The sequence below is a fragment of the Falco rusticolus genome, chromosome 9 (assembly GCF_015220075.1).
Source record: "Falco rusticolus isolate bFalRus1 chromosome 9, bFalRus1.pri, whole genome shotgun sequence".
NCBI classification, from domain to species: domain Eukaryota; kingdom Metazoa; phylum Chordata; class Aves; order Falconiformes; family Falconidae; genus Falco; species Falco rusticolus.
Window position 1 is genome coordinate 3,262,141 of NC_051195.1, and position 18,916 is coordinate 3,281,056.

At 39.9% G+C, this 18,916-nt stretch overlaps 1 protein-coding gene across 2 annotated transcripts in view; it reads right to left on the reverse strand.

The window, feature by feature from the left end:
- The window catches only part of DOCK1 (dedicator of cytokinesis 1), a 319,129-nt gene that overhangs the window by 126,569 nt on the left and 173,644 nt on the right, over positions 1-18,916 (reverse strand). For both annotated transcript variants that reach the window (XM_037399460.1, XM_037399459.1), the window contains exons 28-29: positions 12,633-12,734; positions 5,925-6,019 (exon numbers count right to left, since the gene is read on the reverse strand). In XM_037399460.1, the coding sequence (XP_037255357.1) occupies positions 5,925-6,019; positions 12,633-12,734 (197 nt within the window). The remainder of the gene's footprint in view (positions 1-5,924; positions 6,020-12,632; positions 12,735-18,916) is intronic.

Here is an 18,916-nt window from a genome sequence, read left to right on the forward strand (position 1 = left end):
CTGACCCCAGGGATGTTCCAGACCATACGGCATCATGCTGAGCAATAACAGCAGGGGGGAGCTGGCGGCTGCTCGGGGACTGGGTGGGCATCAGTCAGGTTGTGGTGAGCATTTGCTTCCATTTGCATCGCTTGTCTGTCTTGGATTTTATTTCTTGCTCTTTGTTAACAATTTTCCTTGTCACTACAATTTATTATTATTATTACTATCATCGTCATATTGTATTTCAATTATTGAACTGTTCTTACCTCAGCCCATGAGTTTTCTCACTTTTCCCCCTTCCAGTTCTCTTCCCCCACCCTGCTGGGGGCAGTGGGTGAGCAGCTGCGTGCTGCCTAGTTGCCAGCCAGGGTTAAACCAGGATGACTGGGTTTTCAGGAGGAAACACACCTCCACCCACCTGCACAGCCAATGCACCACTAGTGGGGAGCAGGTAACACCTACCAGATTCCCTTTGCAATGCAAGATATATTTCCTCTGGAAAAAACTACGTAGGCACAAGAAAACCCATTCTTCACTGAGAAGAATCTCATCCCTTTTTCTCTGACTTCAAAAGGCAAAATAACCAGGTATTTTATGTAAATATGGACATTAGACACACATAAATAGAACAGAAAACATCAAATTCATTTTTCATAGGCAACTCAGCTTCCATTAGAACAGCTGCAGATGAAAGTGGTAGCTACAAATTAATATATCATAAGGTCTACCAACAGAACTGATTGTCTCAAATGCCAAAAATAAGACCAAAGACTAAATTATTTTCATTTGCAAAAATGTAGAGGAACTGTTTTCATGTTCTGAGCTAATGTGTTTAAGAGGAACCTAAGTTTAGCTTGTCAGCTTATGACAAAAGTTCAAAACAACTTCTAAAACATTTCTGAATCATTTCTAAACATGATTTAGAAGGCAAAAATGTAAACAATGCAAAATCCATGCCTTTTTTAAAGAAAACTTTTTTTTTTAAAAAAAATACTTTTACAGTTAACACCTTGAGTGTGTTTTCCCGCAGGAGATGTCTAGAATAACAAATCTGCCTGCAAAGCGCTCCCCATCCCTATCCTGAAACACAGCGAAACCTCCTGACTTCTTGCAACTATTAAATACAGCTATCGGAGTTTATCACAGAGACCTGCGTGACAGAAATACCACGGTGGCTGAAGATCAGGCCTAAATTTCGTTATCAAGCATCTGGCAGATTGCTACAAAGTGGCTGTTGCAGTAGCTGCCAACTCAGCTGATAAAACCACTTCCTTTTAATCCAGTGATATTATGCCTTTACCTTCACAGGAATAACTCTTCCTGAAAACATGAACACATATAAGCCCTACAACAGATGTACTTTAAAGGTGTCCAAGTATCTTAAACAGAATTATTAGCAGTTTCCAACAGCAATGTTTAAAATTCCAAGTAGCATTTTCTTTTGAAGTTCTAATAGCTCACCCCCATTTCTAGGCACCGTGACAATGAATACACGTAGTAACCCCTTGGCTGGAGTTTACTGGGTTAAAAAATTCCCATTGAAAAACAAAACTGAACTGACGACAAACTACCTAAATTTAAACGAGACATAATTCTGATGTAGTCCAACATGGAGCAAACAGCACTGGGTGAGCGATCCCCACCGAAGCACCGCGCAGGCAGGGGGTGAAGCAGCAAAAGGCAGCGGAGCGCCTCCAGGGACCCCGGGGTGGCCGGGCACACAGCACGGCTCTGGCAAAGCACAGCACCAGCCTTCGCCAACCTGATCCTGCAGAGCCTACACACATGCTGCCACCAGCCGTCACGAAGGTCACCTCCAAGTCCCAGCCCAGCACCCACCATCAGGCACAGCCTCAAGTCTCTGAGCCCAACAGCGGGCTCAAGACCACTCACTAAAGACCATTTAGTCTCTTTCCCTTTTCCCTAAATTAGAACTGGCATCTTAACGGATGTTCATCAAACTGCTTTTAAATACCTCTGCTGCAGGAGCCTCCACAAGGAGCCAGCAACCCACCGTGGTGCTCGCTGCCAGAGGATTTCCCCCCGCCGCGGACCCGAACGCATCCCGCTACCGTTTGTGACCAACACGTCTCATGCGATTCCACGCGGCCATGCAAAGGCTATTCCCATCAGCTCTGCTGGAAATTCGATGCATCCAAAGAGGATTTCTGCCCTTCTGTCTTCTCTCTTCTTTAGATTTACCCCAAAGCAATGGCCATTTTGAGATTATGTATGGATAAAGACTTAAATATTAAATACTATTTGGATATTCTTTTCAATCAACCACCCTTAAAAGTACTGTGCTGGCACGTACTGGCCTTCTAGGCATCATGCTTTTTGGTTTCAGCACAGCCTCTTGCTCTTCTAGAAGCAGCTGTTTCAAACGTACGCACTACGGTCTATTATTCATCTCTCTTACTCCGTCATCAATGATTTTTTCCATCTCTGTTGCTTGGATATTGTTGTTTACTGTAAAACAGCAGCTGATTTGGACCAAATGTTGACAGTGAAGGGAAAAGCCATAGCATCAGTTTGAATATTCTTTTCTTTTACTCCCTCTGACAACGTACGTTGCACGGCACCTGACGAACCTACGCTGTGACTACCCACGTCTGATCAGCAACCAGCAAACCAACGCGCCTGGAACATACTGGTGACAAACCAAGGGATTCCAAAAAATCGCTGACATTCACAACCTCGGACTCTTAATTAACAAACTGCTTTGCCAAAACAACAGACCCTGTTTTTAATTAAATTAGACAAGTCAGTAAACAGAGTATTAAGTGGCACATCTAAGAAAAAAAAAGTAACAATTATATCATTAGATATGAAGATTTTTGTGTTCATTTCTGCACAAGAGGTGGTAACATAGTGTGACTATCTGTGCTACTGAAACAAAGGCATGCTGAGCATGGAAGTAATCCCGAGTATGGCACAGTATACTGCGGAGATAGAAAAAAGATAGTACCCTGACATTTTGCTGCACTGTACCAAAAACGAGCATGCAGAGTACACAGAATGACAGCAACTTCCGTGACCGTTAATGAGAGTGTAGATATTTATGTATGTAGGAATTGGACTAGTAAAGCTCAAAGAACTGTAGAATGGTTTGGGCTGGAAGGGACCTCGAAGCCCACCCAGTCCCACCCCGTGCCCCGGGCAGGGCCCCCTCCCCCCAGCCCAGGCTGCTCCCAGCCCCATCCAGCCTGGCCTTGAGCACTGCCAGGGATGGGGCACCCACAGCTGCTCTGGGCAGCCTGGGCCAGCGCCTCGCCGCCCTCACGGGGAACAATTTCTGCCTCACAGCTCATCTGCATCTCCCCTCTCTCAGCTTAAGGCCATTGCCCCTTGGCCTGTTGCCACAGGAAGTGTAGTACTAAACGTTAACACATATTTGCAAATATTCCCCTGTAATACAGTCGTTCACACATGTTTCTCCATTTCCCCTTTTCCCCTGTAGCTTTGACTATCTCAATCTGAATATTTTAATCCACTGTTAACGACACAGAAGCAAAGCACTGCATGGAGAGGAGCTGCCTGAGCTGTCTCTGCCATCAAGGTGAAAATATTTCTCCTGAGGGACTGGTCTTGCCGCCATGCATCAAAGGGGTTTAGAGGTCTAACTTCCAGCTAGTTGGTTTTTTGCGTTTTGTTGTGGGTTGGGTTTTTTTGTTTGTTTGGTTGGTTGGTTGTTTTTTTTTGTTTTTGCTTGTTTTTCTTGTTTCTCTTTGTTTCACACTACCAGTTATATTTCAGGCAGGGAAACAAATGAACTCACAAAATTCTGGATATAGTCAAAAATTAGCTCACTTAATTTGGCTCATGCACAGAAATACTCGATCTGCAGAAAGAAGTGCTTTCAAGAGTGACACAAAATGGCATCCTCAGAGTTACTTCTACTGCGAGGATGTGGTAGCTTTAAAAGACATAATTTGTTCTTATATTTTTCCTAGTTTTCTTCAATAAAACTTTATAGGAGTGAAAATAAATGGACCAGATGGACAAAAAGGTATTTTACAATGCAGCTTTCTGTTTTTGGAAACCACATTAACTTCAGCAGGAAAAATGAAAGCAGTCAAATCAATTCAGCAGCATTTACAAACGAGCTGGTGTAATGAAAATAAACTTGTAAATTAGAGATGAACAACCCCCTTTAGCACTTCTGTGGATATTCATCAACACCAGAAAGACCTGAAAACCATTTTTGTTTTTAACTTTAAATACTACTCAGATATTCTGTGGGTTCTGAGGTTATTCAGTAAGAATCAAAGATCTTAACAACACATCGCGTTTCTGCTTCTTCAGGACTTAATGTTCAGCATGTGAAAAAGGACTAAAAAAGAAAAAAAAGACTATTTTTAAAGGAACAGAAAATCAAAGCCCCTACCCTAACTGCGGACCTCTGCGTCACGCTTTGTATTGCTCCAAATTTTCAGTGTGAGGAACTGCCTGGTAAGGATCCCTTTGTGCTTTGAAGCAAGATCGGTGGGGAGGAAAAGGCTTTTTCTATATTTTCGCTCCTTCATTTCTGTGACCATAATTCCACAGCTTAGAAAAGAGCATTGAGGTCAAATCCCCCCTCAAATGAACACTGAGAGGTCATTTGGCAAGAAGGTGAAGATAACGCGAGGAATACTCGTCTTCTTTACATCTGGGGCAAGAGTCACCACAACATTGTTCACACCACTCTACCTGCCGTCAGTTAACTGGCATTCATCACGTCCAAACACAGACCTTCCCAATCATATTTCAATCCCTTAAAAAATTCAGCAAGCCAGAGAGGTGTTCTGCTGTTCAAAAGGATGCCAGGTAACTTACGCTGTGAGGGTTTCCAAAGCACCTGCAACACGACTCTGGAGACAGTTGGGAGTTCTTGAAGCAAAACCACTTTAAAATTAAAAAAAAAAAAAAAAAAAAAAAAAAAAAGAAGAAGAAGAAGAAAAAAATAGAAACCCAAGGGGCTTTAGATCTTCCTCATCAGCTAATCTCAAAGGGCTCTTCATCTACAACAGCAGGTGCTTTGCAAGCTGCAGCCGTGCAGAAGCGTGCATCCATACCCAATGGGTATAACTCAAAAGATGGCTGGACCTCCTAACTCCTATTTATTAAGAATGGATTTTATTAGGCGGTTAAGGAGACTTCAGAAGCCAAGATTAAAGTTATGGTACAGTTTTATAATGAGAGTAGGAACTGTGTTTCAGGATTTTATGTAAGTAAACACTGACAACTTTATAGCCACGGTAGCTACCAGTAAGCACAGAAGAGATTTCTCCAGGCAACTAGTAAATATAATGGTTTTTCCTTATACTTTCATCACAGTACACATAAAAGCATCTGACATACCTAATAAATGTCACAAACATAAAATATTCCACAAAGGAATGCTAAATAATGACAAAGCTGCAATTATTGAGCAAAATAAAAAAAGTGGATTAGAAACATTTGCAGCCTGTCTCTTCATTATCAGGCTGATGGAACCTGGGTTTAAAATGCCTTTTCAATTCTTTCCTGTTAGTACCACTGAAAATATTGCAGCACATACAATTCCACATCAGCATACGATAACCGCTGGTTTTGAGGTCATATGCAAAACATATCATTCATGCCCAAAGGAATAAATTTAATTATTACAAGATATGTAAAGATTCCTACTGCAACTGCAGTTTGTTCCACATTTTTAGTTGTCAGAATGGTGCCACCCTTAAATTGTGGTGGACTCCAAGAGCCCCAAAACAGGCCACTAAAACACTGCCCTGCAATCTCCAACACCGATTTTTAAATAATTATTTGCATTACAGAAAGAAAGAAAAAAACCCAACAAAAAGCACTCCCCACTCTAGCTGCCGCATTGTGTTTTACTGTTTCCAAGCAACACTGTTGTTTCAGATCAAACATGAAACAGCCATCTCAGAAAGCTACGGTGCTTTTTGCTCTAGACTTACTTATTCTGCATCATGTTCATTATAACCCAGTCAAAGGGATAGACGTTCTTCCCAATGAGATTCTTGAACATGATGAATGTTTCCATCAGAAAATCCTAAAAGAAGAGAACATAATTTAGAAAAGACCACTCTTCTAGATCAAAAAAATTACAAATGATAGTGTCGGTTATTAATGACAAGATTAAAAATGCGACATACTGTTCTGCTTCATAAAAAAGCCATTATTCATACACAACATACACAAATTCTACTAAGGCACAGTTATATACAATGTACGCAAATCCTACAATAATCCTATTTAAACTTTTCAGAAATGATAACAATAGTAATCCTACATTGTAAACAGCCTGTGGTATCACTTGGGAACAACCACCCATTTGCCAGTTATCCAAGGGCAGTTTCTGCTGAAAAAAAAGTAGGTTCTTCTTTACACCACAGACAAAGTCTCACAGCCCTGTGCAGTGTGCATTGCAGCATACACGTCATGACACATGCCTGGCATACGTTGGAAAGTTCTTAGAAGCATAATGGCACATGGAAAAAGAAAAAGACCTAAAATACTAATCTTAAACTTCTGATTACACTAAAAATACTCCCTGGAGTCAGTTGCTGAGTTTCCCCTCCCCATGTAAATACCTCCTGAAATTTTCTCTTGCCTGAAATCAAGATTATCTATTTATTAAAAAAAATAATACATGCTCCAGCTCAAAACTGGACTCAGGTAAGCGGAGTGGTGCACGTTATCCCCAGCCAGGGGTAGATGACAGCAATGGTTTGGCCAGCTGAAACTAGGAGAGACTCTCCCCCCAAAGGGAGTAGCAGTAATTGCTTCTGCAAGTGAAAACCTGACCCAGAACAAAGTTAATTTAGTAGCATAAACCAATTTACTTCTACACAGATATAAACAAACATCTCTTTGGAACAGAAATCTCATGTACTTTACGATGTAAAACATCTTCTACAATTTGGGAATCTATAATTGCTATCTAACAATTTGAGTAATATCAAATGCTTTTAGAAAGATAAAGAGGGAAAAAAGAACTTAATGCAAACAGTCCTTGATCCACTTCACACGGAGATAAAAATGAACTTTTATTCCAAGGTTAGAATATTTTTCCTTTGCTACAGCTTCTCAGTAATGGTATTTATCTCCTCTATCTTTAAAATGTCAAATGCCTACAAAAAAACCTCCAATGTGTTACATTCACTGGACTTTTAACTAAGGTGGGTTTTATGTAACCTTTTCAGCGAGAAGCAAATAGGAAGTTACTGCTCTCATAAGTATTTCTTCATGTGTGAGAGCCAGCCTCTTGATTGCATTTTATCTTTTGATTCGTTGCTCTGTTAAGATGTTTTTCCTGGTGCAGAAATTCAGTCAGTGGGATGCAGGGAGCTGCAGAGATGCTGAGGAGACAACACTGAGATCACAAAGCACAGTGAATTTCCAGGCTGCCCAGCTCTGCCATGTGCACGGCACAAGGGTTGCTTTGGGATGCTTTACATCCCAGCTTCTGGTACCCAAGGAGACACCCAGGACAAAAAGGGCCAAGAAAGCATCAGCAGCCTGAAAGACACATTTTCAGCAAAGAATATATAATACTAGTAAAATAAATTCTCTGTTGTTTTACCAAAGTCACTTCCAACAAGACAACCCCCGTCAAGAAGTTGTGATGTTAACAGGATTGAGATAAAATTTGGAGCTGCTCGTGGTTAAAGAGATGTTACTATTGCATAAGTCAAAATTCATCCCAGACACACAAGCCACTAGCTCCGTAAAACGTGTCTGCATTTAACAGATCAAGCTGCATACTTTACTGCTCATTTTTCATGTATTAGGTGAAAGAGTTACATAATTACTAATAACCACGTTGCATATTTTGCTGCCCAAGCATTGCAGAGAGCTTCATTTGAGCGCATGGTTTTTTACAGCTGCAGGTATCGGGTGATTTTCTTACTGATGCTGCTTCACAGCCCAATAATTGACAGGTGACTGGAAGCAGCACCGTGGGAAGGGCAATGGCACATTTGAGCTCACTGTGGGTTTTTTTCCCCTTAATATTTTATGAATACAGATGCATCCTTTCCTGATTTCTTGTAGCAAACTCTACCTTACAGCTGCTGAGCTTCTGCACACTTTGCTGATCAAGGTCCACGTGTGTGATGGTGGATGAATCTTCATATGCTTTGTTGACGATTCATGTTCGTTACTGACCCCGGAGGCTGTGCCACGTCTGATCTGACCTACTTTGCCAATTCAGCTCTACGTTTTAATCTACTGATATTTACATTTTAATAATCCTACTTTCACACAGGTACTTTAAATAATGCTCTATAAAAACTAAGCTCATTATTGATCAAATAAAAAGCTTCTGATGCTTATCTGTATTCTATGTATTCGTAACACTGCTCTTTTCTGTTTTATCTTTCTTATGGAAAAGCAAATGGTTTACATGAATTAACCTCATATTATGAGCAAAGTCTAGTTGTTTTTTTTTGGGGGGTGTTGGGGTGGGGAGTGGAGAAGGAAGGTATCAGTTCATGCTGTGTTGCTGTAGAGTCTGTTATTTTCAGTATACCTAGAAGCAGAACAAATTGTTCTGAACATGAAAAAATGATAAAAACCTGTACTAAAAGGAGCAAAGGCTGCAACTCCTGGTTTCTCTCCAACTAAAAATACGAATCCTATTTAATATCCCAAGGAAGCAAAGTTCACAATAGACAGGACCCCTTCATAATTCCCATCCAATTAACAGAAAGAAAAGAGAGTAAGCTCATGGACCGCTGAGCATCACACCCCGATACACCTGTATCACTGTATTTTTCACAACCTGGATTCCAAAAAGGTTCTTCAATAAATGCTCAAACCTAATAAAAATAGCTAGCTAAAACATATAGGAGCTCGATATAAAAATAAAATGTAGGCTAAGTCAATGAAAATTTTGGCTTTGCAGAGCCCTGAGGTATAGCAGCCAGAAGTCAAATAGGCTCAGCTACAGCTTGTCAGGACACCACCTGAACCTCTGCTGGGCTGCTGTACGAGGCTGACTCTGGGAAGTCCACTCTCCATCCTCAGGGATGGCTCTGGCTGGGCTGCCTCTGCGGGATCCCACCACCATGGGGGCATCCCCTGCGACTCTCAACATCACATCCTGCAAAGAAGGGTCATGTCATGTCATGTTCATCCTTCTTGTCATGGAAGGATGAACAATAATACACCGATGTACACACATTAAACCCCAAAGCCTAGGAAGGCAAAATATTAAAGGGGGAGAAGAAAATGAAGGTGCAGAGAATTTTAATTTAAAATACCTCATGGAATTTGTCTTTCTAATTACTTTACTCACTCCAGGATGTTGTCTTGAAAGCCTTTAGGGAGGAATACGGCTGAGATACTCCACGTGGGAAAACATTAACATATATTTTTTTGTTACCTGCTGCCACATATGTCTCAACTGAATATAAATTCTACCAAGTAAAAAGAGGAGTAAGATCAGTTAGTCCCAGAAATAACCTCACTGATCTCAGATGGTGTTTAATCTCAGGACGATAGTAGGCTTGACAGTAAGAAAATCCTCTTTGAATAGAAATACCTTAATAAGCCTAAACAATATATTCTGCAGAGAGATATAAGACTGGTTTTATTGCATTCCACCTCATCTTTTCTAAGATTTTTGAGGCCAAATAAGACCATTATAACAATCTAAACCTGACGCCTACATAACACAGGCCATAAAGTTTCCTCTAGCGGTTCCAACACTGGGCTTATAACTTCTGGTTGAGCAAGAACACATGCTGAAGAAAGATTTAAGGGTCTCCAATGGTGAAGAAGCAACCACTGCTTCACTTAAGTTCTCCCTCTCTCTTGTAACTTTTTTCCAAGAAAAAAATATTCATTTCTGTTTGAAATAATCTAGTTTCAGTTCTACATTGCTGCTTCTTTATGCCTTTGCGATTAAACTGAAAACCCTGTAATAGGAGATGCAGTTATCGCCTCCGTATGTAGGCAAATTTGGTTTAAATGAAAACACTTCTGGATCTAAGCTCTAAAATGGGCAAATCAAACAGCACTGGCCCAAAAAATTGTCAGTCTAAAAAGAAATGGAAAAAGCATGAAAAGTTAAACAAGGAAGTAGGGAAAGGTTTTGGGTTTTTTCCCATCAAGCCCTACAGTACCAAGGATGATACGTGTAGAGCACAGTTTAGCAGTATCCCACCACTGAAGACAGAAGAAAACAAAAGCTCTAAGAGAGGACATGGGCAAACTTGAACCACAGCATCAATACCAGTAAGGGAGGCAACGCTCCTGGGAGAACTTCACGGGGCATCCGCTTAGATGGTGAAACATAAAATAGTGAACAAGATGTGGGTTTCACATTAACAATGAAGTCTCATCTATGAAGAAATTCTTAGAACAGTAACTCCTCACTTTGGTTCTCACTGAAAAAGGTTATGTAAGCTTTTCTCTTAAACATAGAAACTGGGTTGTATCTTCATCCTTTTGTCTAAAATGATGATTCAGTCGGTTTTGTTTGTGGTTTAAAAAAAAAAAAAAAAAGAAAAAACAGTTTACTTACTGTAGTTTCCTTTTATCACAGGATTAACAATACTCTGACATTACACCTCCACACATTTATTTATATGATTTATACTTCAAAGTCAGTTTAACGCAGCGTTTTCTACCATCAAAATATTACCCATTATAAAGTTTTACCAGTTTGCTATGTATTTAGTTGCAACTAACATACATTATCCTATAATCAACAACAATGTTAAAACATTTACAAGGTACATTTTAATTAAAGATATTAAAAATCTTACAGCAAATGACCAAGTTTGGATTAGTGTATCTGCTAATACAGATGAGAGTCAAGTGGCGTAACAGTGCAAAACAAGTAGTCAAGTAGTACACGTGCTGATAAAAAATAGGATTTTAACTATCCAGAGCAATTCCAGCTATACAACCCAAGAACATGCAGAAAGGGACAAATATACAGAGTCAAAACAGAAGAAAGAAGTGATTCTTCATGTATCCCCAAGCACTGTGTGCACATAAATCAAACTCTTAAAACAAGCAATTATAAATAGACCGTTTGCCAAATTCCAAATACATAATTACTCCCTTGTTTTCACCAAGAAAGATCTGACCTACAGAATGACCTTTAAGACAATTTAGACTAAAAAAGCGAGACTTTAAAATAAACTTTTCTTGCCATTAGAACAATCAGAGATTTCTCCTTAACCAGAATTTCTCTCTGCATGTTTTCAGTACACGTCTTAAGAGCAAACTGCTTTTACGTTTTTCCACGTAAGACCCTGTAATGTTTGCCCTGTCCAGAGCCAAATGGCTTGAACCACTTTAGAAGAACAGAAGTATTTGGCTTGATTAAACTTAACAGTCATGTGTTTTCTGTATGCTAAAACCATTATTTTCACTCTACTAGCAGCATTTAGCTTGGGAATGTTTCGTCCTTAGGGGCAAACCAAGTGACTATCCATGTAAGCACTCCGAGATCCCAAAGCAGACTAACTGGGAAGCAACCCCTCCAGCACAGTGATGCCCAGCTACCGGTTTTTGCACCTAGACTTTGTCTGCACTCTCTTGAGTCATCAGCTTTGGACTTTAGGAATGCCAGATCAGGTACAAATAGACCGAGCTCAATTATAAACACAAATACAAATAGACTGAGCTCTAAACAGACAGAGGCTCTAGCACCTTATATGAAAACTGGCACGGGGCAAAGAGCTCAAATCTTGCAGAATATAAGGAAAAATAAGAAGAACAAAGATTAAAGACATAAAGGCAAACTGGAAAGCCCGAACATTGAAAAATAACACAAAAGGAACAACCCTGGCTTTTGTTCCACTGGGCTTGGAAGGAAGGAGGGAACCTAAATAAATAAAGGCCACTCTTGATTAAGATACAGGTGAAAGCTCCCTAAAGCACCTAACAGAAGCCCCAGCACCAGAGTGGGTAATGTCATACAGCTGATCAGGCTTCAGGTCATCTGCTAATTGATGGATCTCAGCCAACAAGTTTGGTCGCTACTTTGCAGCATGCACTTGCCATATGGCAATGATAGTTTCAGGTCATTAAGAGTTATCTCCTTAGCTATAAACTCCTTTCTATAACGCTCTAATTAAGTTGTGTTGTTGGCTTAGTTAGGCTACCGAACAACCCTGAGAAGACAGATTTCAATTATTATCGCTTATTTAACAACTAAGGGCATCTTTAAGGTTAAAATGTTTTGTATAAAATTTAAAGTGAGCAGATCTGTAAGTAAAAGTTATTTAAACAAATGAAATCAGGACATCTGGAAGATTTAACACTGAAAATTCCTTTCTTCAAGACAGCTTTTTTTCCCTTCCCCCCTTCTCTCCTTAAACAAAACAGATTTTTAGTAATGGCTCAGCAGTGTTTTCTAATGCTTTCTTTTAATTGCTTTAAATCCACTGTTTCAGTGCTTGCTTTTAAAAGTATTGAACAGCTCCAGAGATGAGCTCTATTCTTGTGTGGCAGGAAGGTTAATTTTGTCCTCTGCAAATTCAGAAAATGTGCAGGTCATAGTGCTTTATTAATTATTTTTATATTAAATCTGTAACGTCAAACACATTTTGTACTTTTCACAAGTGTATTTAACAAACAGGAACAGACAAAAAACAAACACAAGTTAAACTGTCTTATAAAAAGATAAAACGTGTTAAACTTACCACAACATCTGACCTCATCTTTCCGAAGGTCTTGATTAAATGAGCATAGTGATAGTCTTCCATTTGCCTTAAAATGGCAGTCATGCATGCAACAAAACTCCCCTATAAAAAAAGGTACAAACAAACAAATTAATTAAGACAGGGCAACATAATACCTGTTATCAAAACACGATATCGCTAGAGAGCACCACGTAACACAGTGGATATGATTCAATCACATAAGTTCATTAATGGATATGCAAATTCTGTCAAGAAAACAAAAAAAAAATCTTGAAAAGTTTCTATTTCCAATTTCACAGCTTTGTCATCATCTTCACTGAAGATTTTGCAACATATTCTCCGTATAAAAGTTGCTCAGGCATTAAAGGCTTTGGAAGGTAATAAGCACCGCTCCTAAAAATATCACACAGCATCAGGATTTGCATTTGGGAAGCAGATACTCTGCTCAAGGAAGAAATCTCTTAAAAATCGTTGTATTGAGCATCGCAGTTAAACCCCAAATTTTAGTTTCATTGAGTGGTATTGTCAGATACTGTGATGCTTATAAAAAACCAAAACAAAACCCAGTAACTTCCATAAAAACAGAACAGTAGTACCAAAGATCTCTCAAACCATGGAAAAAAGTATAAAGTGCCCAAAAAAACCTTTAACCTTTTCTTCTGGCACCTGAAAGTATCGTAGTAACAACTCAAACCCACACCTATGGCTACTAGAATCCCATAAATGACTCCTCTGACTGTCCACCCTCCTCCTCTGACTACCCACTAAGAACCTCTTGACTCATCACAGTAATAGTGTCCACACCTTTTCTGGTCCTTAATGAAGGAAAAATATGTTGCAAAAAACCAGCAGAATTACTCAGAAAATAAATGATTCTATATATGGTTCGATAAAATTGCAAATGCCCCTTGCTGTGCCATTTTCAAGGTCATTCTCTGCCATGCCCAGTCTGACAGAACGCTCAGGAATTTTCTCTTCTTTCCAAGCACAGCACAGCCTTCATCATTACCTTTAAGATCTGCGTTATTTTCAAATCTAAGTATTTATTTCTACATCAGTCCAAGTAACTGAGACCTAATGCGAAATGACACTGGGTTATTGGTGTGTGTAACGAGCCCCCGTCTTTAGAGTCTAATCCCCCCAGCTCCACCAGACAAGCACTCCTTGAATTTGCTTTTCTCCTATGGAATGGAGTTTGGATCTAAACTCCTACATAACTGATCTCGTCCATGCGAGAGCATTATTTTTTCTGCACCACACAAAGGTACCTGACGAGAGTTCTTAGGCATATGCATTATGAATATGAAAGGAAAAGGCCACCTGAGCTGCTGTTCAGTGACATCAAAAGAACTTTGTAACGAACTCTGACAAGAATAGAATTTGTGGCTGTACAAAGATAACATTTATTACTATGAAATGTAAATAAGACAGGATCATCTCAAAAATCTCAAAACATTAATTGTCAAAACACCGCCTAACAAGCACTCTACATAACAGACACTATAAATGGGCTCATGCCTGCAAGAAAATATTCAATAGCCCATATTCAGTCCTATTTCCCCTCATGATGTCATCAATCAAAGTGATGCCTCATTGCTATTCAGAATTATAAATTTTTTAAATTGGCTGCTTAAGACTAGGCTGCAGATGTGATTCAGTCCATCACTTCACGTAAGGGTCTGAAGATGGTTCATAAATGCTCAGGAGAGCTGAAAATGAACTGTGTTTTGCTCTTGGTATCTGTTTATATATGTTCACTCACTTAAATAGTCTGTGAAGGCCACTGCTTTGCCAACACATAGATGTAGCTTCACCTTCCTCGACATAAACACACCAACCCCACGTCTGCAAATCCAGCCCTTTCCAGGTAATCCAGCCGCCAACACAGAGCCTCTGCTTCCTTCTAACGAAGTCGCCTGTAACTGGCTAATAGCTTTGCTCGTATTTCTGTGTTTATCTGTTTGGTAGAGCAATTTCAGTTAATAGACACGGCTGTAACAGTCAAAAGATGAATTTCGTACCTGAGGAAATCATCACAGCAGCCTTGCATGTGAACAAAATGAATGCGGAGCAACTGTTAAACTTTCAAGTGCACTTGAATATTCATTATTAGATATAGGAGCGGCTGGAGATGCGGATGAATTTGATTGCCATCTCCTCTGCATCTACTTTTGACCCCTCTCCCCTCCTCTGGCTGCTCGCCGGGATGGCTGCTTGTACACGAGCCCTCTCTTCCCCCTCCAACATCCCCGGCTCCTGCCAAGGCAGCCCAACCTTCCCCTTGGAGCAGCACACTAATTCAGGGGGGAGCTGCTACCACTGTCCCCATAAGCCAGGGAAAATAATGAGTCACTGAAGAGGGAGATAATTACAGAAGAATATCTTCTTAATTAGCATGGTGAGACTCGGAAAGGAAACATGAAAGTTTAATGTCTGGTGGTTAAACACTCTGCTTCCACGTGAAAGTGTGAAATGAAAATATAAAGGCTTGCTATAAACCTGGAATGGTTGCTGGAGAAAAAAAAAAATACATACAGAAAAATAAACAAGCTTAGCAAATACAAGTGGAAAATGAACATGAGGATATTCTGTAGCACCTTTCAGGTTTAGTTAAATAAAATGACAGAAACTTGCTAAATGTCATGTCGGTTTATGCTGAGCCCAAAAGTGGTGAAAGTGGTGCCCAGCAGAATGGATCAGGGTCCTTGACCAGTTAATCAATTTTTTTTCCTGTTTTCCTGCATAAAACAATGATTCCCGTTCATCTTAATATTAACTTGTAACCAAAACCCTTTCTTCCTTTGATCAAATATTGTTCCTTTAAGCCTCCGTTGCATTACACACACAGACATCCCTTCTGCAACATTTATCTTCAAGTCCCCACCTGCTAAATAGCATTTAAGCCCCTGCTGCTTAGGAAAATCTATTTAATATTAGAAAAAGTACACTATCAGTCATCTGCTTACTTTTCATAATTTTCTTTGCACATGGTGAGGTATCATTTGCAGCCAGCATGCTCTTAATTACAATGCTAGTAACAATTTCTAATTATTTATAGGCAATATTTGTAGTCTAGGTGTTTTTAATATGGTCTATTAACTATTTAGCAATAGCTAAAAACATTATTAAATTTTAATCTTAAGGTGATTTTTAATCTTTTGTTGGATTCAGAGACCATTGTCATCTTCTCCAGCACATGACTCCAAGCAGCACGCAAGACCAAAAGTATCTGATTCTCTAAAAAAATCAATTCCAACTGTAGGAGTAATTGCAAACCTACATTTATACAACAAGTACAAGCACAACATCGGGGGCTTGCCATCGCCCTGGGCAAACTGTTTGCTATTTATTCACTGAAAAAGCGTCAAGGTCTATACTTGAAAGCCTTTCCCATCCTTCCTTACTCGCAAAGCTCAGGAACGAAGCCGTCACACGGTGACTAAGGTAACCACTGCACGTCGCACCAGAGAAGGGCATTTAATGCACTTTGTAAGCAGTTTAATACAATTAATCTCTCTCCTGCCCAAAAGCAGAGGCGCTGGCTTCATTCCTTCTTTTCAAACCAGGTACACTGAGGCATGTGGGAATGTAGTATTCCTGAAGCAAAATCATGGGATCCAGGACATCTGAAAGCCTGTCGTAAGGGAAGCTAAATCCAGCTCCCATGCTGGAGAGCTGGTAATTCAGCTACATGGAAAGAAAAAAACAAAAAAAACCCCCCACCAACAAGCAGCTGATTTTTCCTTGGAGACAATGCATTAGTACTCAGAAATACATTTATTTATTTATTTATTTTAAAGACAATGCAATTCCACACTGTAAACCTACTTCTAATTCCTGTAAAATACAGTTCTGAAGGAAAAGTTGAAGAGGCACATGAATGCTTCAGACAGTACTTGTTTTCTTAAATTAACTTTTCAATAAAATAAAAATGATCAAATGGTCCTTTAACAGATACAGGTAGGGAAATTTTAATATCACATAATCCCTGTAAGTAATACTGACACTAAAAAATTTCAGAATGAGAATTCACTGCAGGAGAGACAACACATGCCAATACTTTTCTCCCTCAGGGGTAAACCATCCTATTTTAAAAAGTCTTGTCCATTTTCTTCCAGGGAAATCTCTATAGCTGGAAATATTAAGCTCTTTATGTATAGTGGGAAAAATTAAGAGAAATCAAACCTACCTAAATTAACGTATGCTTCATTATAATGTTCCTATTACCATGATCAGGAACAGATGAAAAGCACAAGTTGCATTTATTCTTCAATAAAATTTTCCTTACATGGCCTTAAAAGACTACACAACTAAATGAATGGATAAATAATTTTTAAAACCCACAAACAAGCACTCAAAAACATTAGCATGAATTTCTCACTATGTTTTGGCTTTCAGAACATTTCACAGAATTTACTTTGTTGAAAAGGGTTTAAAGTCCCTCGCAGTTACCAGACCGTTTGCAAGGATATAAAAATGAAGTAAATCTTCTCTTTGCTTACAACATGTACTCCATATATATTAGGAACCAATAAAGAAATAAAAAGCAGTTGTTATATCTAGACGCCATGAATGAAATTGTCACCACTTATGGACTTGGAAGGTAAAAATCCATCTTTAACATGCCCCAATTTGCAACTTTCTGTTAAGGGCTGCTGAGAGGGCTGGTTGCCACGTGAGCTTGCCCTGCAAGATGCGTTACCTCACTACTCAGCGTAAAATCCACTGTGTCTGCAAACGCGTTTGCTCACGTAAGCAAAACACGATGAAATGCATGACAACCCAACATGGGTAAGGTAGAGGATCTCCCAGCATTTCTTGTTCTAAATAATACTTTATGTTGTAAAATATCTAATGACCCCGCAGCATGTGTGTGTATATAAATGTATATATAAAAATATAAAATATCTAATGACTCCCACCCACTGTGCGCTGCCCAGCGGAGGCTCCCAGTCATATCCCCAGCGAAAGCACACGATGGAGGTCAAGACCCAACAGCAACTACGCCAAACCTGGCAACAGGGATCGATCTGTACGAAGGTAATTGGGGTCCCCAGGAGCACAACGCCTTGTTTCTGCTGATGGGCTTGTGTGGGCACTGGAGGGAGCGCTGTACCGGAGTCACCGCTGCATCCCAGCATCCCTCCAGCACTTACAGCCAGGCTGACACAGACCCCTCCAGCTTCTACCAGCAGCACCTACCCGTGCCTTCATGAGCAAGGACAGGAAGAAGAAGCAAACCACCCCTAAAAATACACACACACATATATATATGTATCTAAATCTATATATTTCTCATCGAATTAAAAGAAACATTTCTTTTTCTGTAATAGAAAATCTGACAGTAAATTCAGCAGCACCTTTAGAGAGAAAGTTATTTCACAGATACAGTAGCAGAAGGAGACAAGTGCAAAACGGTAAGGTTTATCACTTTTTTTTGTTACAGAATATATGCTACTTTTGATCTCCTTAGGCCAAATCCTACCTCCTTAAACACAAGTAAATGAAAGGAATAAAAAATGCGAGTTTTTTCCTTTGAGAAACAGAAATTAACATTTGCAGTAATGTGAGTGATAAATGTTTGGTGTATTTTCCTGCTGCCACAAACATTATTACAAAGGCATCTTTTCGCAAATCAAGATCCACTAAGGTATTTCCAGCCAACAGACGTTGCTCTCAGAGCTCCTGGACAAGACGTGTCCCCTCCTTTACCCAACCCGACTTAAGCAGCCCAGGCAGCAAAAACCTCACTTAGGTCAACTCCGCTCAGTGTAGGTCCACTCACAATGCAGAAGGCCGACACAGAAGTTTATAGGTGAATATTAGCTTACTTAGTCTTGCATACCTTGTTTGACCTCAAAACATATTTTACAGATCCAGTTCTGATCTCTGACAGTTCAACCTCTGTCAATCAACAGAAAACTTGTTTTAAAAGGAAATTCTGTACAGGACTTCAATGCTGATTACTACACTCTGTCCAGCTGAGCACACTGGTTCCAAAGTAGAAAATAATGTAAACCGAGCTGTTTTTCCAGAAAAGAGCACAAGGTGTGAGGAAATTCTCCATTTTCATAGGTGGGACATGGAAGGATAGCATTTAGGTGTGCTGAGCAAGTCACTGGGGTAGTGATGTAGGCTATCTGAGGAACCTCAGGAAGCTTCTCCTCCAGCCTGGTGAAAACGGGACTGCTCCAGGGATGGACCAGACTGCTCAGGGCTTTACCCCGTTGGGTCTTGAAATCTCCAAGGACAGAGGTCAACTGCAACGAAGAACCTGGCTCTGG